At 37.1% G+C, this 22,169-nt stretch overlaps 1 protein-coding gene across 1 annotated transcript; it reads right to left on the reverse strand.

Moving 5' to 3' along the window:
- Window positions 1-827: 827 nt before the first annotated feature.
- LOC148567412 (uncharacterized) lies at window positions 828-1,952 on the reverse strand. The gene is made up of 3 exons (XM_088484565.1): window positions 1,594-1,952; window positions 1,139-1,323; window positions 828-973 (listed from the first exon to the last, which is right to left on the reverse strand). Exons 1-3 carry the CDS (start codon window positions 1,950-1,952, stop codon window positions 828-830), a joined length of 690 nt encoding a protein of 229 aa, XP_088340691.1.
- Between the last annotated feature and the right edge of the window lie 20,217 nt (window positions 1,953-22,169).

Genomic DNA, 22,169 nt, shown 5'->3' on the forward strand with positions numbered 1-22,169 from the left:
TTAAGACAAGGTTAGTGTCAACACACCTAGCTAAGACTTTGGCCAAGTTCTCTAAGCAACTATCAAATGAAGTTCCATAAACACTAAAGTCATCCATAAAGACTTCCAGACAATTCTCCATCAGATCGGAAAAGACACTGATCATACACTGCGGAAAAGTAGCAGGTGCATTGCATAGCCCAAATGGCATCCTTTTGTAAGCAAAGGTGCCAAAGGGACAAGTGAATGTGGTCTTTTCCCGATCCTTAGGAGCAATGTGAATCTGGAAGTAACCAGTAAAGCCATCAAGAAAGCAATAATGGGATTTACCTGCCAGTCGGTCCAACATCTGGTCAATAAAGGACAGAGGATAGTGGTCCTTCCTTGTAGCGGCATTCAACCTTCTATAATCGATGCACACCCGCCAAGCATTTTGTACTCTCTTGGTGACCACTTCACCATCATCCTTCTTAACTGCAGTGATGCCCGATTTCTTGGGAACAACCTGGACCGGGCTCACCCACTCACTGTCAGAAATCGGATAATGATACCCGCATCAAGTAGCCTAGTGACCTCCTTCTTCACCACGTCAAGGATGGTGGGGTTGAGCCTTCTTTGCGGTTGTCTCACCGGCCGAGCTCCCTCCTAGAGAAAGATACGATGCATATACTTGCGGGATTAATCCCCATAATGTCAGCCAAGCTCCAACCAATTACTTTCTTGTACTTTCTCAGGACATCTAGGAGCTTTTCTTCTTCTTGACTCGAAAGTTCACTAGCAATAATAACCGGGAACCTTTGGTTGTCCTCTAAGAAAGCATACTTCAAATGAGATGGAAGAGGCTTCAATTAACTCTTTGCCTTAATTTGAGGTTCCTTTTCATCAAGCTCCTGGAGTTCATTATCAACAACTTTCTCTTGTTCACCCTCTTGGTCATCTGTCTTTTCAACAATGGGGTAGCACAACTTGTTGTGGTTTTCTCTTCGTACCTCCACTACCACCTCATCGATTACATCACATCCGAGAACAGAATGCTCTTCGGGAGGGTGTTTCATGGCTTCTTCCAAATTGAACTTGATAGTGTTGTCTTCGACCTCAAAGGAATATGTGCTAGTGAAGGCATCTAACTTGAATTTAGAGGTATTTAGGAAGGGTCTACCAAGTAGAATGGAGGAAGCGCTTCTATTCTCTGTTAGGAGCATATCAAGAATGTAGATGTCAACTGGAAATACCAAGTCCTTGATTGCCACAAGTACATCTTCTACTATTCCCATCACAGTGATCACACTCTTATCAGCTAAGGCAAATTTTGCCGCCGACTTCTGTAATGGAGCTAAGTTTAACCGCACAAAGATAGAAATTGGCATGATGCTTACGTAAGCCCCTAGATCACACATACAGTCATGAAAAGTCCGCCCACCAATACGACAAGACACCAAACACGGTCCAGAGTCACCACATTTTTCTGGAATAGGCTTCATTAAGGAAGAAATGGAACTATCCAAGGATAATGTCTCCAACTCTCCTATCCTATCCTTGTGTGTACACAAGTCCTTCAAAAATTTTGCATACTTTGGAATTTGTTGAATAGCATCAAGAAGTGGTATGGTTACCTCGACCTTCTTAAACACTTGAAGCATATTTAAATCAAACTCCGGAGTCTTCTTTGCTTTCTTCACCATGGAAGGGAATTGGATAGGAATGGATTCGTCCACTATAGCTTTCCTCTTGGGTTCCTTAAGGCTTGCTTCTTCTTCCTCATGCCTTTTGTCTACCTCTTCTTCTTCATGTGGAGCTTCAACAACCACTTCTTCCTCATGAATGTCTTCCATGACCCTAGGAGGTATCTCCTCTAAAGTTGTTCCTGACCGTAGAGTAATGGCATTGAAACCGCCCTTTGGATTTGGAAGGGGTTGGCATGGAAGATTAGAAGAGCTTGAGGGTTGGTTGGTGTTGTTGTTTGAGGAGGACATGGATAACTTTGAAATCATGTTAGTGAGATTGGCTAATTGAGCACTCATGTTACCATATTGTGCACTAAAGGTATTGAATTGAGCCTTGTTATTCTCCTCTTGTTTTTCCATAGTAGCTCTAAGTTTATCAACTTGGTTGGTGGAAGATGAGGAGGCTTGGTTGGAGTGTTGTCTTTGATGTGGTGCTTGGTACATGGTGTAGTTATTTTGGTTTTGGTTGTGATGATTTTGGTTAGCTTGGTAGTTGTTGTTGTTATGGTGGTATTGGGATGAGGATTGGTGATTGTTGTTGTAGTGAGAAGAAGAGTTATTCCATCTTTGATTTTGATTGCTCCCTTGTGCATTATCCCTCCACCCTTGATTGTGATTATTGCCATGAGAGTAGTTGTTTTGGCCTTGAGAGGGATAGGGTGGACGGTTGTTGTAGTTCACATTGGCTACGGCAAGGGTGTACTCCTCTTGAATTTGGTGACATTGATCGGTGTAATGTGTGGTGCTAGAGCACAAACCACAAATTCTAGGAGGGCCTTCAAGTTGAGCAACTTGGGGTGGGGCTCGGATGGCTTGGATAGAGTAGAATGCCTTTTGCTCGTTATGCATCTCCGTAAGGATAGTGGTCATATCCCCGAGCACCTTGGTTAAGCTTGCCTCGGAAGGTGGTGCTTGCACCACACCCTTGAGGGGATTGCTTCTTACCCTTACATGTTGTGTAGCCTTGGTAACATATTTTATCAAGCTCCAAGCTTCTTCCGCCGCTTTGTTTTTGGAAAGGGAACCACCACTAGAAGCGGTGAGTAATCTTCTATCTTCCACACAAAGACCTCCGGTGAAGTAACTAATGAGCAAGTGAGTATCCAATCCATGGCGTGGACAAGATTCCAATAGCCTCCTGAACCGAGTCCAATACTCATACAAACTCTCTTGGTCCTTTTGCATTATACCCGAGATCTCCTTCCGGATGTAGTCGGTCTTCTCCGGTAGAAAGAATTTGTCTAGAAACTTTCTTCTCAAGAAATCTCAATTGGTCATAATCTCATCCGTTTGCGAATAAAATCACATTTTTGCTTGCCTCTCAAGAGAGAAGGGAAAGTCAAAAACCATAATAGCCACCTCATCGGCTCCATGTCTTCAAGCCGTAGAACAAGCAACTTGAAAATCTCTCAGATGTCGAATAGGGTCTTGACCCGGTGGCCCATGATACTTGGGAAGTAGATTTTTCAAGCTATTCTTCAAATCAAAGTTTGGATCAAGGTTGGGATACCTTGCTTGCAAAGGTTGAAGTACGATGTCCGGAGCCCCTTGTTCATGTAGAGTGATCCGGCGTGGCTCTGCCATGTATGGTTCACTTGTGGGATGCAAAGATGTATTTGTGGTGCCAACAGAATAATAAGAAGTAGCGGACTCCAAGTTACTCTCGGTACCGTCTAGTGATTCGGTATGCTCCTCAAGAGAGGCCGAAGTGCTAGCCATATAGTCCAACCGCCGTCTAGCTTGCTAAGTGTGTAACAAAGTTCTTTCAATCTCAGGGTCAAACTTGGCTAAGCTAGAATTCAGTTGAGACCGAGTCATCAAACTTGGGAGTCATAGTACATGTACAAAAAAAATCTAAACTACAACTAAGTATTGAAAGCAAGTAAACTATCTATACTATTCACATATTCACATAACCAATATCAAGGCATACATTGCAACCATTCCCCGGCAACGGCGCCATTTTGATGCTCGGATTCTTGTATGGTTTAGAGTTTCAGTATTGAAGTCTCGTTGCAAGTATAGTTGTAAACCAACAAAGAATCCTCACATGCAAAAATATAGGTTGTCACAAGTACAAACCCCAATAAGAATTAACCGAAGTATTTAAACCTCGGGTCGTCTCAAAAGGAATTGCAATGAAATGCTCAATTATTGGCTATGAAGAACAAGGGGTTTGATTTGTAGTTAACAAGAAAAGTAAATAACAAGAAAGTAAATGACAAGAACCAATAAAAAAAGGCAAACAACTCTTGGTTAAGCATATGAATTGACATCACCATCCTTGTCAACAAACCATATATTGACAATTATGAGGAACCAAGCTCATTAAGTGTACTTCTATGCTTGAAGTATGTCAAATGGCTTGATCAACATCAATCCATAAGTCCTAACCTAGCCACTAATTAACTTAGTAGTAGGCTAGTAGCAATGGTTATCAAATTGACCACTAAGGGTTCTCAAATCACCAATTCAATGAGACCCAATGACTCAAGGTCACTCAATTCCCTTAGCCTAGGCCAAGAGTAAAGAAAACTACTCAAAAACTAAAGAAAACATTTCATCAAACACCTAGAGTACAATAAAAGGAAACATCACAAAATGCAAGAATTAATAAAACCCATAACTATCATAAGCAAGAGATCAACAATAGTAATGAAGATAAATATAGAAGAGCATGGAAACATAAAATTGCATTAAAGAAAATTAAGATCCAACAATGGTTCATCAACATAAAAGAGGGCAAAATAAGAAATCACAAGTAAAACTATAAGAGTAAGATGTAGCAACAAGAAATTGAAAGGGAAAACTAAATTAAAACAAGAATTGAAAGTTGTATCTAAGAGAATTATACCTAAACTACCCTAAATTCTAGAGAGAAGGGAGAGCTTCTCTCTCTAGAATTCTAACCTAAACCGTGATGTAAAAACTAAACTATGGCTACTTGGTTCATCCCCTCTTAATCCTTGGATTCAATAGCATCAGAAATGGGTTAGATTGGGCCCAAAATGCTTCAGAAATTGCTAGCCACGATTTGCCTTAAGTGAGTCACGCTGATCTATCCACGTGTACGCATCATGTACGCATCCCTAAACGTCAGGCAACTATGGTAAATTTTATTACATTTTGAAGCCCCGGATGTTAGCTTTCCAACGCAACTGGAACTGCCTCATTTGGACCTCTCTAGCTCAAGTTATGATCGATTGAGTGCGAAGAGGTCAGGATTGACAGCGTTGCGATTCCTTCATTTCTTCATGAGTTCTCCATTTTTACATGCTTTTTCTTCATTCATTCAATCCAATCTTTGCCCTCCAAACCTAAAATCACTTAACAAATATATCAAGGCATCGAATGAAATTAAAGTGAATTAAATTTAGCTATTTTAAGGCCTAAAAAGCATGTTTTCACACTTAAGCACAAATTTAAGGAGAATTACAAAACCATGCTATTTCATTGAATAAATATGGGAAAAGTTGATAAAATCCCCTAAATTAAGCACAAGATAAACCAAAAAATTGAGATTTATCAAAGCTATCACTAGTTCATTATCAACTCTATATAAAATAAAATATAAGAGTAGGCAACAACAATATCTGCTTCATATATTAACTTTTTCACAACATTCCATATGAATTCAATATCCTATTTACAACAGCAAACTATATAAGGCTTTTTAGTGGGAATGCCTAATATATATATATATATATATATATATATATATATATATATATATATATATATATATATATATATATATATATATATATATATATTCCAAAGGCTGTAAAAAAGGACAATGTTTAACTAGGAGAGTAAGTATTTACCTGAGTTTCAGGCTTCAAATGATATTCTACGAATAAAGCCCATTGATAAGGAGCAATATCTTCTGGTGCATTATTTATGATCTCCGTTTTACTCGACCTCGGATCATAAAAATCATTCCAAAGCTTTATCCTATGTTACCACCATTTTTTGCCAAGCGATTGGAGCGAAAATCGTTTGGCCAAGTTATCACTCACTTTGAAGCAAAATCGAGCCTTCATTATTATAACAAAGAATATATATTAACCAGAAAATATAACTAAATAATGGCAAAGAAATAATCTTTAGAGTTTGAGTAATCTTCTTACTAGGAAAAATATTCCATTGATTTTCGAAAAAGCTGTCTGACCACTTTTAAAAACTGATTGGAAATGCTACACAATCAGTGGCCAATTGCCCACAAACTCCTATAGGGAGTCCAGCTGCTTCTCCTATTACTGCAAGATGTTTATCAAAATTGACAACTATGCGCAAACCTTCTAGAAAATTATGCACATCCTTCACTAATAAATGAAGGCATGTACTATCTTCGTGTTCATCTAAAGTAGACAAATGGGTATAAATTAATGAGTAAATGAGCGACTAAAGAATAAAATAAATAAAATTCACGTTGTATGTTGGATAGCAACATAAGTAGATAAGGCAACATAAGTGGACAACAATAACTATATAATCATTAGAAAAATAATTCCAAGAGACCAGCCTGCCAATAACTAGCTAATCAAACTCACTTTACTACTTCTATTTTTATCTATTTCAAGTTTTGTTTTCATTTTGTTTTTTAGTCCACCCTTCAAGCTTTATGACCTAGGATTCAGACCTGTCCCTATTCCGATAAAGCTAAGGGTATCACAAGAATCAATTTCTATTTTCAATCCTATTCACGTTGATGCAAAAAAATAACAAAAATGATATGAAAGATGCAACTTCCATAATTCACGTTGAAGCATGTTAATTGATGAACTTAATTTGATAATAATAACATATTATAACATCTATACATCTAGAAATACTAATAAAATATCTATACATACCTATGGCATAAATAGTCCAATAATGCTTAAATTCATGTCCACGTTTACGTTTAGGTTCGGATGGATGCTCAGATACAGTTGGAGCAACTGATGATGGCTCAGAAGAATTTGAAGCTGCCAACTTGTCTCGGGATGAACTTGTAGCTGCTACCGACTTGTCTTGGGAGGAACTTGTAGCTATCGACTTGTCTCGGGAGGAATTTGAAGCACACGTCTCTTTAGAGATAGCAGAAAAGACCATGAAGAAGCCATATGGCTTAGTGGAGGATGTCTTGGTTGAAGTTGAAAACCACTACATCCCTGCAAACTTCATTGTCTTGGACATAGGAGAGGATGAGGATGACTGTGTCATCCTTGGAAGACCTTTCCTAGCCACAGCTAATGCTATCATTGATGTGGCTAAGGGAGAACTAACCCTAAAGTTAGGGGAGGATCACTTCTTATTCAAGATGCCTTATCTCAATTCTCCCTCTAAAAGAGAGATAACAATGCAACACCTAGTGTGCAAACCCTCTCTTTCTGTGCAGAGCTCTACAAATCCCCCAAACATCAATTCTAAGTTTGGTGTTGGGTAGCCCTCAACAACCTCTAACCACAAAGGTACTAAAAATAAAGTACCTATAGGCTAGAGGGACAAGAAAGTCCCAATTGAAGGCCTCTCACATGGCATGAGAGTTGTCTTCACTAAGAATCCAGTCCTACCACATACAGTGAGCCGTGTCCTATCTCTAAAGCATGTAGAGCTCATTCATAAGAGGAGAGGAAGAAAATTCATTGTCAGGGGCAAAAGTTTGAGCCCATACTCACCTCCGTAAGGAGATAAAGGTCAAGCTAGTGACTTTTAAAGAGAGCTCGTTGGGAGGCAACCCAACTTTACTCAACTATTTATTTTTTTTTGTTTTTCCTTTCAATTGTCAGAGTCATGATAATGTGCATCATCTAAGAGACAGATTTCACAGCAATGAAAATAGAACACTCCAAGTGGAGTGTTAAAGTTGAACACCAGCGAGGAAGCCCTCCTGGGAATTCAACACCCCAAGAGGGGAGCGTTGCTGGCGTTGAACACCAGCCAGGGAGCAGCCCCTGGGCATTCAAATGCCAGTGCAGAGAAGCAAGGAATCTGGAATCCCCTAGCCTCACAGGACCAAGATGTCCCACAGAAGCTCCACCTACCCCACCTTCTTCCCCATTGATCATATTTGCTCGAGGATGAGCAAAACTCGTAATTTTGGTGTTGCAAAAGCTTTGCTTTATGACTTCTACCACTCTTAAGTATAGAAGAAGATGATGGAGCAAACTAGAGAGCATGCACATAAACTTGTGTAGACGCCTCAACAGAGACAAAGGAGTGACATAGAAGAGATCAAGCATTACATTGGATCCTCAAGGAGGAGGAGTAGCTATCATCATTCAGGTGGATTCATTCTCTTTTACTCCTTTCCTGTTATTTTTCTATTTTTTCTGTCTGTTTATCTATTTTTTTGTCCTAGTTGCATGGTCATTTGCATTGATGTCTTAAAAAGTTGTAAAATGTTCCATATATCTCTCACATTGCTTAAATGAAATTTTTTTTATCTGAAAAGAATTAAGAGATGCATGAATTTCAATTTTAAAATAAGACTAGTTCAATTAGTTTGATGTGGTGTCATTTGCTTTTATTTTCTGAATGTATGATTAAACAGTGCATGTTTGATGTTGAAATTGATGAATGTTGGCTCTTGAAAGAATAAGGAAAATGGAAAAATATTATTGATAATCTGAAAAATCTGAAAATTGATTCTTGAAGTAAGAAAAAGCAGCAAAAAGCAAAAGAAAAAGCATGTTGCAAAAGGAAAAAATTACTATGCATGCGAAAAAAGAAAGAAAATGGCGAAAAGAAAAAAATAAAAAGAAGAAAAATCCATTACTACCCAAAAATGTAGGAAAATGAGGGCAGATTGAAAAAGCCAGTAACCTTTTAAACCAAAAGACAAGGGTAAAAGGACCCAAGGCTTTGAGCATCAGTGGTTAGGAGGACCCAAAGGAATAAAATCCTGGCCTAAGCGGCTAAACCAAGTTGTCCCTAACCATGTGCTTGTGGCGGGAAGGTGTCAAGTGAAAAGCTTGAGACTGAGCGGTTAAAGTCGTGGTCCAAAGCAAAAGAGTGTGCTTAAGAACTCTGGACACCTTTATCTGGGACTCTAGCAAAGCTGAGTCACAATCTGAAAAGGTTCACCCAGGTAAAGTGTCTGTGGCATGAATGTATCCGTTGGTAACACTGGAAAACAGAGTGCTTAGGGTCACGGCTAAGACCAGAAGCTGTGTACAAGAATCAAAATAAGCTTAACTAAGAGAGTCAATAATATCATCTGGATTCTAAGTTCCTAAGGATGCCAACATCTCTGAGTTTCAATAGATAGTGAGATGCTAAAACTATTCAGAAGCAAAAAACTACTAAGTCCCGCTCATCTAATTGTAACTAAGCTTCACTTGAAACTTAGAAATTTATTGTATCTAAATTTTCTTTTCTGTCCTATTGTGTTTTTAGTTGCTTGGGGACAAGCAACGGTTTAAGTTTGGTGTTGTGATGAGCGAATATTTTATACACTTCTTGACATCATTTTCATATAGTTTTTAGAAGTTTTTATTTAGTTTTTATTAAGTTTTATAGGTTTTAGTGTTAAATTCACATTGTTGGACTCTACTATGAGTTTTTATGTTTTTGGACAATTTCAAGTATTTTCTGTCTAAAATTGAGGAGCTGGAGCAGAAGTCTGATTCAGAGACAGAGAAAGCACTGCAGATGCTGTCCAAATCTGACCTGCCTGCATTTGGAAGAGCTTTTCTAGAGCTACAGAAGTCCAAATGGAGCGCTTTCAACGGCTATGGAAATCTGACTTCCAGAGCTTTCCAGCAATATGTAATAATTCATACCTTGCTTCGGATTAGAAGGCCCAAAACTGGCGTCCAACGCCAGCCTCCTGCCCCTTCCAGGTGTCCAGCGCGCAAAGAGCAGAGCCCAGTGTCCAAAGGCCCAGAGAGAACCCCCTAGCTAGCATTCACCACTCGAGGAGCCTCATAGCATGTGGACCTTGTCAAAGCTCAGCCAAAAAACTCACCAAGTCGGCCTCAGAAGTGGATTTTATCACTAAATAGACTGTTTTACCCTTAGTAGTCATCTGTTTACTTTTTAAAGTGTATTTTTCATAAACGGATAATGACCATTCGCATACACCATACACGTTTTACCATTGTTTTTACTTCAGTATGAGTTTCTAAACCTCCTAGGTTGAGGGGAGGAGCCCTGCTGAGTCCTATGAATTAATAAAAGTATTTCTGTTTCTTCTTCGATCTGTGTTTGATCTATCTCTAAGATGTACATTCCGATCTTCATCATGGTGAGCAGGATGATTTGACAAATTAGCTCTGTTCATCACATTAAGACGAACATGCCTGACAAACACTCACGTCTACTTGGGTTCGTGTAAGTACCTGGAAGAAAAGCACGAGCCAACAGCTATGTTTATACATCTCTCAGACGGTTAATCCACGATTTTGTTAGGGACTTCTCAAGTCGATCTCTGGGGAGATTAGGGTCTCCGTGGTATAGGCTAAAATTCAATGAAGTAGCATTCTCTGATCTGGAAGATTTGACCTTGTTTGTGGCGTTTTGAGTAGGATCGCCAAGAGAATGGACTACTACACGTTTCACCCTCAAGTAGAGATGGATCCACACTAAATATGGGGTTTAGATCCAAAGGCGTATTGGCAGCTGCTCAAACCAGTGTCAATCACTTACAGCCTACCATAGAAGAAGATCATTCACAAGTAAGGAAGACAGTAATACCAGAGTTCATTCAGAAAGACAAAGCAACTCCGACTCTCAACTCTATTCCTATCCTTATTTCAACTTAACATCCAAATGTTTGATTTAACAAGTACTTATACAAAGTTCCAAGCATAAACCTTCTGATTCACCTGACTAAGACCTGCAAGACAACAATGCTTGCTTCAAGCCACAATCCTCGTGGGATCGACCCTGACTTGTTCAGGTATTACTTGGACGACCCAGTGCACTTGCTGGTACTGCTGCTGTACGAACAGTGTGGGGTTTGCGTACACGCGCACCATATAGCTATATGAAGTGCCGGAGATTTGTGCACCAGTTAATATAAGATTAGGTGGGATACTTGAGCTAATCAAAGATCCAATTTACTATTCCACTTAACCATATTAATCCTACCCTTACCCTAGCCCCATTACAACCCTCCAAAGTCCTCATGATATTTGCATTCATTCATCAAGTATTTGTTAATTGTTAGATGAGTAGCAAGTCCTAGAAAACATGATTAAGGGAGGATGGAGTGATTAAGTCCTAAACACTGAGCGACTATAGTGTATACACATCCGATGAGGGGTTCAATTGCTCAATTCTATGTTTCCATCTTTTATCTTGGCTTTCTTGCAAGTTGTTGAATTTAATTTTTTGAAAATTTCAAATCGAATCTTTGGACATTGATCTTATGGCATTAATTCCTTGCCTTAGATTGGTGTTCTATTGTTTGCTTTTGCCGAATTCAATCGGGAACCATGGTATAAATATAGATAGCTAGCATTTAGCATAGTTGCATGGATGTAGGCAATTGCATTGAATAAATTGCTTGCCCTTTTATCCTTCTCCTTTGATTGTGATTAGCATGAGGACATGCTATTGTTTAAGTGTGGGAGAATTGATGAATCCATATTTGATGATAAATTTTGGATTGATTTGAGTGAATTTCATCATATAAATCCACATTTATTCATCCAAATAGCATACTTTTGTGTTCTCTCCCTAAATTGAGCTTAATTGTGAAAACATGCTATTTTGTGCTTAATTTGATCAATTTTATCTCACTTTCATTCCATTCGATGCTTTGATGGTTTTGATGAGTGATTTCAGGTATAATAGGTTGGAATGGCTTGATGAGAGTGGAGGAGAAGCATGTAATAGGGAGAAAACATGAAGAAAACAAAGGAGAAGCACACACTGGAGTGTGTGTACGCACAACCTACTATGCGTACGCACAAGAAGCACAACAGCGTGTGTGCGCACGGACGACAATCTGTGCGCACGCACAAGTGAAAGATTAGCAAGTGTGCGTACGCACAGCCAGCACGTGACCTCATTAATGCAAATCTTTGGGGGCGATTTCTGGGCCTCTAGAGCCCAGTTTTGAGACTTTCTGAAGCTGATTGTGTGCTATATCAAAGGGTCATCATTCCATATGAAAAAGGGGGAGCAATTAGGTATAGTTTAGTATCATGTAGGTCATTTTCTAGAGAGAGAAGTTCTCCCTTCTCTCTAGAATTAGGGTTTCTTAGCTTAGTTTCTTTGTAATTTCTCTTTTTAATTCTTGTTTTCATCTAGTTTCTTCTATCTTTCTTTGTTCTATTGTCTTAATTTCCTTAGTTTATCTTGTTAATTTTTCATTTTGGTTACTTTTTATGTTCATGAGCACTCTTGTTATTTTGATTTCTATTTAATGCAATTTATGTTTTATGTTCCTTTATTTCTTAATTAATTTGTTAATCTTACTTTCCTTGCTTGGTAGTTGTAGAATTTATTATTTCTTGTTATTTTATCATGCTTTCTTTTTATGCCTTCCAAGTATTTGATAAAATACTTAGTTGGATTTTTGCCTAGTTTTTCACACTCTTGGTTGTGAAATTGGGTAATTAGGTGAACTTGAGTTGTGGATGTCCATTCCATATTGTGTTAGGATTGTTAGTTGATTTGGTTTCCACTAACTCTAAGCCTTCTGTTAATAGAGTTGGCTAGGACTTGTGGATTGAGATCAATTATGCCCTTTTGACTAATTCTCGATGTTAGGATTGACTAATTGGGATTAATTCTACACAATTACCATATTTGTGGTCCATAACTAGGATAGGAACCCTTAATTCCCCAATTCTTGCCAAGATCTCTTTTTGCCATTTAATTTCCATTTTCATTGCTTTTACTTGCCTTTCATTTAATTACTTACATGCTTATTTGATTCATTGCTATTTATATTTCTTGCCTCTCATGCCATCAAACCCCCATTTTCCCCCATAGCCAATAATTGATCATTTCATTGCAACTCCTAGGGAGAACGATCCGGGAGTTTAAATACTCTCGGTTTATTTTGTATTGATTGTGACATCTTTTGAATTAAAATTTAATTGGGAGTTAGTTGTTGGTTTGGACTATACTTGAAATGAAGGAATTCTATTTAGAAAAATTCTAAGTCAATAACAAATTCTCATTATCAAGATTACAAATAGGAATATTAAAAAATCTATTCATTAAAAATCTCTCTCTCTCTCTCTTAGTCTATATATATATATATATATATATATATTCTAAAGGCAAAAAAAATTATTCTTGTATATGCAAATTAGATATTAAAAACTTACTTGCTTAAATAGTATTCTAAAATAAAATATAAAAAAAAATTATAACTATCTCTTTCAAATGATAATTCTATGACAGTCACAATAGCTTTGTGAATTTTTTTTCTCAAGTAGTTGTGTATATGCAAATTAATTTTTCCTACAAAATATAGAAGGAAAATAAATGAATAAAGATAGTCGCATCCTAATTAATAATTGAAATTAAAATAAACTTAAAGCAAACAATTTGGCAAAAGTGTGAAAACGAAAAGATGGAAAATGAGGAGTTGACGTCTGATTCTAATGGTCAAATTGATGCTGATATAAGAAACATATATAGCTTCCTAACTGACCTCTAACTGACTCCTTTATAATTTATAGAAATTTTAAATAGTATGTTGAGGTAATAAGAAGGTCTTCAAAAAACAGTAAGCGGTAATTGCATTAGTTGTGATGGCACAATTTAAGGTAAAAATACAAACATTGAAACATTAATTGATCATAAAGTGAAAATGATGAACAACACTAATAATGGAATTTCGCATAAAATAAATGACTTTATTCCAAATGGATGCTGGCCAATAACATATATAAACAATACTATGTATACTGATGGATGATTATTATTTAGATATAATGAGCATGAATGCATGATGACATAGACATACTAACAATCTTAGTCAGATGCCAAAATAAAGCATAGAAGCAAAGAAAATTGATACATAGATTAATAGTAATAATAAGCTTAAAATAAAGCATTTGTATCATGTAATTGATCACTTGAACCTGAAGACTCAAGAGTAATAAATTAAACTTTGTATTTTATATAACAATGATTAATCTTAGTAGCACACGGAAACCGCATAACAAACATGTCTGTACATACGTATGAATAATGTATGCATATATAAATACCCAATCCTTAAAAACCAGAACCAAGTGCTTTCAGAAAACAGAACCTTAGCTTGTATTCCAAATGAATTGGAGCTTCATTTATCTAAGGTATCAGAACCAGATAACATACACAAAGATGCAGCCTCCCGTCAAAAATGGCTTCAATGTGTTTTTGGGCAACTCGACAGAGTGGCACCTTTCGAATGGGCCGGCTTACTTAAACTCTGGCACCTTCAACTAAACAAGACACATCAAGGGAATAAATAGCACCGAAGCACTCTGGCACCTTCAACTAAACAAGACACATAAAGGGAATAAATAGCACTGCAAATCTTCAATCGAGGTCATCGACAGTCAATGGTTAATCTCAACAAATTAGCAAGAAATTCCTTCGCTAAATAAATTATAACAATACCTCTTTATTCAGTCCTTCAATTGCTGTTCCATGTAACTTCTCCCTCTAACAACCTGAAGGATTAAAAATAGCTCCTGTCATATACTAAATATAGCTTCGATCATATATAAGAAGTGGTCTTCAGGTAGTTGAAAACAAATGGAATCAAAGAGACTCAGTTACTAGTTTATCATGCACGCAGAAGATAACTACAATGCCTGCACTCTATTCCCAAAGAATTTTCGCAGCGTAAGCACAGAGAATAGAATTAGATACAAAATCAGATCGAACATATCAAGTTGGAAGGCTGGTCATTGGTGAGAACAAAATAAGTAAATCTTGAATCTTGACCACTGAATAATAAATACTAATATAATAACACATAAAGTTATGCAACTATTTTAAGTTACCATACAGCTTTTTAAATAACCTCTATAATCTTCACAATCCATAAATAATTCAGTGACCAAGATTTCCCTCCTCTCAAGCAACATAAACATGACTCTCACCTTCAATGCATTGGGAAGTCGACCTTTGTGTTGAACTTTGCTATGTTTCAAATTGAAGGCAAACCAAACCAAGAAAAACAAATAAATTACAAAGCAGTTAGAACTTAGAACTTAGAACATACTTATGGTAGGTAGAGCTAACAACCATTAAGCCAGCAGTGCCAGCTAGCTGTTCCAATTCCCTCAGAGATTCTTCTATCCCAAACACGTCCTCGTTAGTTAAAATTATTTGTTACAAGAAAAAAAAACAATCATATAACTAAGAATTTTATTAGTTAAAATTATGAATTCAAAAAATATATGTTGAAAAATCAAAGATAATTATACTTTTACATAATACTTGTCTAGTAATTTTTATGAGTAATCACTTTAAATACCCCGTCACCAATCACTCAACCAGGCAATCACCATGCTACCTCAACCGCAAATCACATAGAGCAGAAGCTGCTAAAGATATTGGCACTAGATCTGAGATCAGGGAGAGAGAGAGAGGACGGGGTAAGGTTACGAAAATAACCTCGTCGGCTTTGCAAGCAGTGTCGACGGCAGATGTGAGGAAGGAAGATCGAAGATCCGAGATTTGAGATCGTCGACTGGTTGAACAATATCACCGCAACCGGTCTTTTGTAATCGCACGTCAATCACCCCCACACCAACATCAATTGAATGCTTCAACACAAGACCCGATCACGGAGCTGCAGAGAAACAAAAATCCCCAAAAAATCAGCAACAAAAATAATTTTGAAACCATAACCCGAACAAAAACGAAGAAATCAGTAATTTTAGTTTCGGTTCTGGCTTCTCTAACAGAGTAACTATTTCAGTTTAACTTGAGAGGGAGAGGTACCTAGAGAGATCGTAACCGGTGGAGAGAGGAGAAGCCTTAGAAGGAAAAACGACGTTGTTGGAGAGCTTCTTTACATGGAAGAGACGAATGAGAGAGAGAAGGGAGATCGAGAGCGCCGTATTATGTGTTTCGTTTAATGAACTAGGGATTGTAGTTTTTTTATTTTATATACGTGTGAAAACAGCGGTTCAAAACCACCATAATCACCAGAACCGCCACCAAATACAAAGTTAATTATGGCAGCAACCAAAAATGCCATAATGTCCAGATATTACGGCGGGTCTTTAAAGCTGTCGTAATATCAATGTCATTTTAAACTCTTTTTTTTGTAGTGAAGGCTTTGAGAATCAATGGTTAGGAAGGTCAAAAAACTCATCTAAAGCTCAAAAGAGTAGTTTTTCCTAACTATATGCTTGTGGTGTGAAGGTGTCAAGTAACCCTTGAGACTGAACACTTAAAGTCGTGACCCATTACTGTTATAGAGTATGCCTAAGGCTCTGAGCGCCACTATCTGGGAGAAAAAGAAAGAGAAATTCGAACTCAAGGAGTTCCCAGTTAAGTACTTGTGGTGTTCTTGTTTCAAATTAAGCTTGAAAACAAAAGACTTAGAGTCACAGCTAGGCTCAAGGTGCAAAGCACCAAAGAAAAGGAGCTGTGTTCAAGAATCAATTAGAGCCTAAAGAAGAGAATCTATAATATCATCTGAGTTCTAGTTCTGAAAGATACTAATATTTCTGGGCTTCAAAGGATAGCGAGATGCCAAACCTATTCAGAGTTAGAGTGCCATAAGCCCTATTCAGTAACTAGACTTGAGCTTAAATGACAACTCAAGTCTCAGACATTTTCACTTTTTGGTCCTATATTTTTTTGGTTGCTTGAGAACAAGCAACAGTTTAAGTTTGGTGTTGTGATGTGTGAGCATCTTGTACCCTTTTTTTTAGCATTTTATAATTGTTTTTAGTTAGATTTTATTTAGTTTTACTTCATTTTAATGCAAAAATCCCATTTGGATGCTACTTTGAGTTGTTTTAGTATTTTTATGATTTCAGGTGAATGGAAGAAAAAGGAAGAAAGCTGGCAACACCCCCCTGGGCGCTAAATGCCCAACTGGCTTTTAGCGCCCGCAAGGAATGCAAAAATCCACGCCACTACTCCCCTTAGGGTGTTAAACGCCCATTACTAGCGTTTAATGCTAGCAATAGTCTGAATCACCTCTCTTTGGGCTTCTCAAATGGATTTAGCATTTATTAGTTTTATTTTATTTTCTTTTTGTAATTTTTATTTACAAACAATATCTTATAGTCTTAGGATTTATTATTTTATTTTATTTCTATTTCAAATTAGGTTAGTATAAAATGGAAAAGATCACTTGTGATTCAGATCTTTTCCCTCCCGCACGTTTTCAGAACCCTATTTTCTCTGTAAGTCATGAGCAACTAAACCTCTTGGTTAAGGTTAGGGGCTTTCTTTATTTCTATGGATTAGAACTATTATTCTTCTATTTTAATTAATATTTTATTTCAATTCTAAGGATTATTTTCATTCTTAATCTTATGAATTTGGGTGGAACGGGAGTATGACCCTTATTCTACATGCGTTCTTGTGATTCTCGGGAGAGTTATCTCACTTGAACTACCATAAAGGAATTAGAAATTAAATGATGAATTAAAGTTAAGAGATGATAAGTAAAGTGAGAGACTAAGATGAAAAATATTGTGAAGGACCAGAGATATCAAATCGTTAGAATTAATGAAACTCACCTCTACCTCATTCATGTAATTATAGATCTCAGGTAATCTTAGGTAATTTAATCCCAATTCCTTGGTAATTTAATTTTTCTTAACCTAAGCAATTACCAATTCCTTGATCAATTGTTCATTAGAAGAGATGAAGCATATTCTCTGATTTAAAGCCACACAATTCTCAAGATTTAGATAAGATTTGATTCAATGACACATATCAAATTCAAATCTAAGATTCTAAGAATTGAGAGGAAGGATTTTCAAGCTTTGATTTCTACGATTCACTCTTCCAAGCAATCATGAAATACAAATTAGATCCAAACTATCTTGCGATAGATTTGCATCTTTGTTATGAAGAACCAAAAATTCTTCCCAAAGAATCAATATAACATGAATAAAAGGTAGACAAGAAGGGAAATCATTCCATTAGAGATGATAGAACTCCTTTCATTCACAAAGAAGGATTTAGCTATTCATAGCTTAGAGAATTCTTCAATGGATATAAAAAGTAAGAAAAGAAGAAAGTGAGCTAATGAAATTGAAATGTGACGGATCCGCCAAACAAAGAAATAATTGGAGCTTTTATACTCTAGTCTCACTATCCTAAATTCAAATTCAAAAATTAAATTCAAATTACAACAAAATCCAACTTCCTAACTTGCTTCCTCTTTGCTCTTCATTGCTTCAATTGGATCTTGAGTCTTATGAATTATTATGATTGTTGTGGGCTTCATCAGTTGGGCTTGATGAGCATTAGAAGTAGTCAATGGTATGTCACTTCAAGTATTAATATATAGTGTGCCATAAGCTTAACCAAGGACCAAATTGAAGCTAAAACCGTGGTCCCAAAAAGTGTGGCTTAAGGTTGGTAGATGAGGCTTCATACATTGCTTAAAGGACATAATTTCAAAGGCGTCTCCCATGAGCAACGCATCTTATTTTTCTCCTCCTTATGGCATTGGAGACACCACCTCCTTCCAAGATTGATGCCAAATTTTCAAGTCCCTAGAGGTGCTTCTCTTTGGCGTTGGAGACACCCATTTCAAGAAGGGAGAAGTGGTCTTTGAGATGCCATACTTGGGGAGGAAGGAGTGGCGTTGGAGATGCCATACTTGGGAGTAGGATTGGGCATTGGAGATGCCATACTTAGAGGTGCAAGATTGGCGTTGGAGGCACCACAAAATAATGATGAAGGGGGCATTGGAGACGCCACCAATTTGATGATGGAGAAGGCATTGGAGACACCACAATGGATCTTCCTGGGTGTGGTGAATATTGGCATTGGAGACTCCACTATCTTAGGCATTGGAGGCACCATTTTCAACCTCAATTTGGAGGCCTTAGAATATGCTAAATATGGCAATGGAGACTCCACTTTCTTAGGCATTGAAGATGCCATTTATTGCACCAAAATGAAGGTCTTGTAAGCTAGCAATCCTTGGCGTTGGAGACTACAGTCATGTGGAGTTGGAGACGCCACAATCAGCTTGCTTATAATGTACTTCCTATTGCTTGCACCAATTGCGTTATTTATCTTTGCTAACTGATGAGCGGATATTTTATATGCTTTTTGGCATCATTTTCATATAATTTTTAGCATGTTTTATTTAATTTTTATTAAGTTTTTATAGGTTTTAGTGTTAAATTCACATTTTTGGATTCTACTTTGAGTTTGTGTATTTTTGAGCAATTTTAGGTATTTTCTGGCTAAAATTGAGGAGCTGGAGCAAAAGTCTAATTCAGAGATAGGGAAAGCACTGCAGATACTGTCCAAATCTGACCTTCTTGCACTCGGAAGAACTTTTTTTGAGGTACAGAAGTCCAAATGGAGCATTATCAACAGCTATGAAAAGCTGGCTTTTAGAGCTTTCCAGTAATGTATAATAATTTATACTTTGCTTCATACTAGAAGGCCCAAAACTGGCGTCCAACGCAGCCTCCTACCCATTCCAAGCGTCGAACGCCCAAAGGAGGAGACCAGTACCCAAACGCCTAAAGAGGACCCCCTAGCCAGTGTTCAACACCCTAGAGGCCTCCTAGCACGTGGATCTCATCAGAGCTCAGCCCAAACACTCACCAAGTGGGCCCCAAAAGTGGATCTTAGCACTAAAAGATTGTTTTATCCTTTCTTATGTAATCCTTAGTCATTAGTTTAGTATTTAAGGGATATTTTACATAATCTTACAGACTTTAATGCCATAATTTCGTGTATCATTGTGTTTTCATATCAGTATGAGTTTCTAAACCTCCTAGGTTGAGGGGAAGAGCCCTGCTAAGTTCTATGAATTAATAAAAATATTACTATTTCTCTTCAATCCGTGTTTGATTCAATTCTAAGATGTATATTCTTTCTTCAACTTGATGAACGGGATGATCTATGACAATCAGCTCCATTCTTCATACTAAGACCGCGTGCCTGACAACCACCCGTGTTCTTCTTGGGTTCGTGTGAATACATGATTGGAAAACATCGAACCGCCAGCTTGATTATACATCTCTTAGATGACTAATCCACGACTTCATTAGAGACTTTGGTGCGTGACAGAAGTTAGGCCAATTAAGAGATTTTAAATAAGAGAGCAGCGTTGCAAGTATAGCTCTTAACCAGCTAAAATCCGCCTCACCAATTTAGAAAGGTCTCACAAAAATTTAGAATAAAAATACTGGGAGTATGAGTCCGGGGTCGTCTCCCAACGAGTTGCAAGAAAGGATGCTATTTTATTAATTAGGAATTTCCAAGAGAGTTTTGAGAGTTGAATAATGAGCAATTAAATAATTGTAAATTAAAGCAATAAAAAACTAAGAATGATTATTAATATTCTAAATAAAAAGCCTTGACTGGGGGAATGATTAATTGGAAGTTCTATCCTTGTTGCGGTCTCTAAGTGTAGTATTAAAAAGGTTGTTGTTTTCACTTAGTTAACCCTTACTAAATAAAGGAATGTCAAGTGATTGAGCTAACTCTTATTCGCAAATCCTAGTCCTCTCCCTTGGGAAGGTCTAGCGTTAGTAAATACAGAACTAGCCAACAACTTCCAATTTAATCAGCACTTAAGCCTTCCAACTCAAGTGTCTCCTTTTAATCAACCCTCATGTCAAGTATGGAATCTACTCCATTGACATGAATATAACGCTCATAAAAATATAAGAAGACATGATAAATTAAATTAAATTAATTAAAAGTAAAAGTAATCCTTTGCATTAACAATCCATGAAAATAATCCAATTGCTACTTAAACAAGAATTAAGAATATGGAATAAATACATAATGACTCTTCAATATCCAAAAGCAAAAGCAATAAACTAGGAATGTAAAGAGAGCCTAAAGGAAGAGTAATCCTCTCTAAATTCAGATCTAAAAACCTAAAAACTATCCTAATGTGAATATGTGAATGTGTATCGATGTGAATCTAATCTGTGTCGAGTCTCTGCATGTTCCCTGGCTTTATTCTGTGTTTTTGGGCCAAAAACTGGGTTAAAATGCAGCCTAAAATCCCCCCAGCATTTTTGTTAATTCTGCAGATCGCGCAGGTCATGCGTACACGTCAGTCATGCGTTCGTGTCATTCAGCGATTTTCCTTGTCACGCGTACGCGTCGTCCATGCGTTCGCGTCATTTGTGCAAACTCCAACCCACGCGTACGCGTCAGGCACGCACACGCGTCGATGCAATTTTCTCCATTCCGCGCGCTCGCGTCACCCATGCGCGCGCGTCAGTGTTTGCTGGTCATCTCCTTAGTTTCTTGTGTTCCTTCCATTTTTGCAAGCTTCCTCTCCATTTTCTAAGCTATTCCTGCCCTATAAAGCCTGAGACACTTAACACACAGATCACGGCATCGAATGGTATAAAGAAGAATTAAAATACATAAATTAAGGATCTCTGGAAAGCAAGTTTTCAACCATAGAACAAAACTAGGAAGGAATTATAATATCATGCAATTAGTATGAATAAGTGGGTGAAGACTTGATGAAACCACTCAATAAAACACAAAATGAAGCATAAAATAGTGGTTTATCAACCTCCCCACACTTAAACATTAGCATGTCCTCATGCTTAGCTTAAGGAGATAAAATAAATGAGTAGAGAAAAGCAAGACTCGTGCAATGCAATGCAACCTATGTATGCAACTATATGCTTAAATGATTTTGCCTACTTGGTTAAAAATAAATAAGTTCTTCAAGACAAAAATAAATCAAATTCCACTAATTCAAATTATACAGTAAAAACAAGTAAACTTGTAGAAAGACAGCTCATTAAAGCAGGGAACATAGAATTAAGCATTGAACCCTTACTGATGATGTATATGCACTCTGGTCACTCTAGTGTATAGGGTAATTCACTCTATTCTTCTCTAATCATGCTTTCTAAACCATGTTCTTCACCTAACCAATCAACAAGTATTTAATGTACCAATGCAAACATCATGAGGTCTTTTCAAGGTTGTAATGGGACCAAGGTAAAGCTGAGGGTATATATATGGCTAAGTGAGCTATAAATTGAATCCTTGATCAACCTAAGCTATCACCTAACATACATACTCTATATTCTTCTTAAATCATGTCTAGCTACCCAAAATTTTCCCACTTTTGTATTACATACTCATGCATCAACTTTTCTCTTAACTTGTATCACACATGCATTGATTTTTCATTAAACTTAACTTAGTATTGGGGTAATTTTGTCCCCTTATTGATTTATTTAATTACTTAATTGCTTAAATATTTTTGGATTTTTTTTTTAAAAATAAAATAGAAACATAAACATAGCTTATCAATGCACATGGATTTATAATTCTTCTAGTTTCACATGAGTAGGTACCCAAATTTCCAAT

The sequence above is a fragment of the Arachis ipaensis genome, chromosome B4, assembly GCF_059453495.1.
Source record: "Arachis ipaensis isolate K30076 ecotype BB chromosome B4, ASM5945349v1, whole genome shotgun sequence".
NCBI lineage: Eukaryota > Viridiplantae > Streptophyta > Magnoliopsida > Fabales > Fabaceae > Arachis > Arachis ipaensis.

Coding starts and splice junctions, on each gene's coding strand:
- LOC148567412 (XM_088484565.1), bottom strand. CDS start 1,952: ATGTCCTCCTCAAACAACAACACCAACCAACCCTCAAGCTCTTCTAAT. Junction 1,324..1,593: donor CAAGTGTTTAAGAAGGTCGA/GGTAACCATACC, acceptor TATCTTTGTGCG/GTTAAACTTAGCTCCATTAC. Junction 974..1,138: donor CGCTTCCTCCATTCTACTTG/GTAGACCCTTCC, acceptor ATGAGGTGGTAG/TGGAGGTACGAAGAGAAAAC.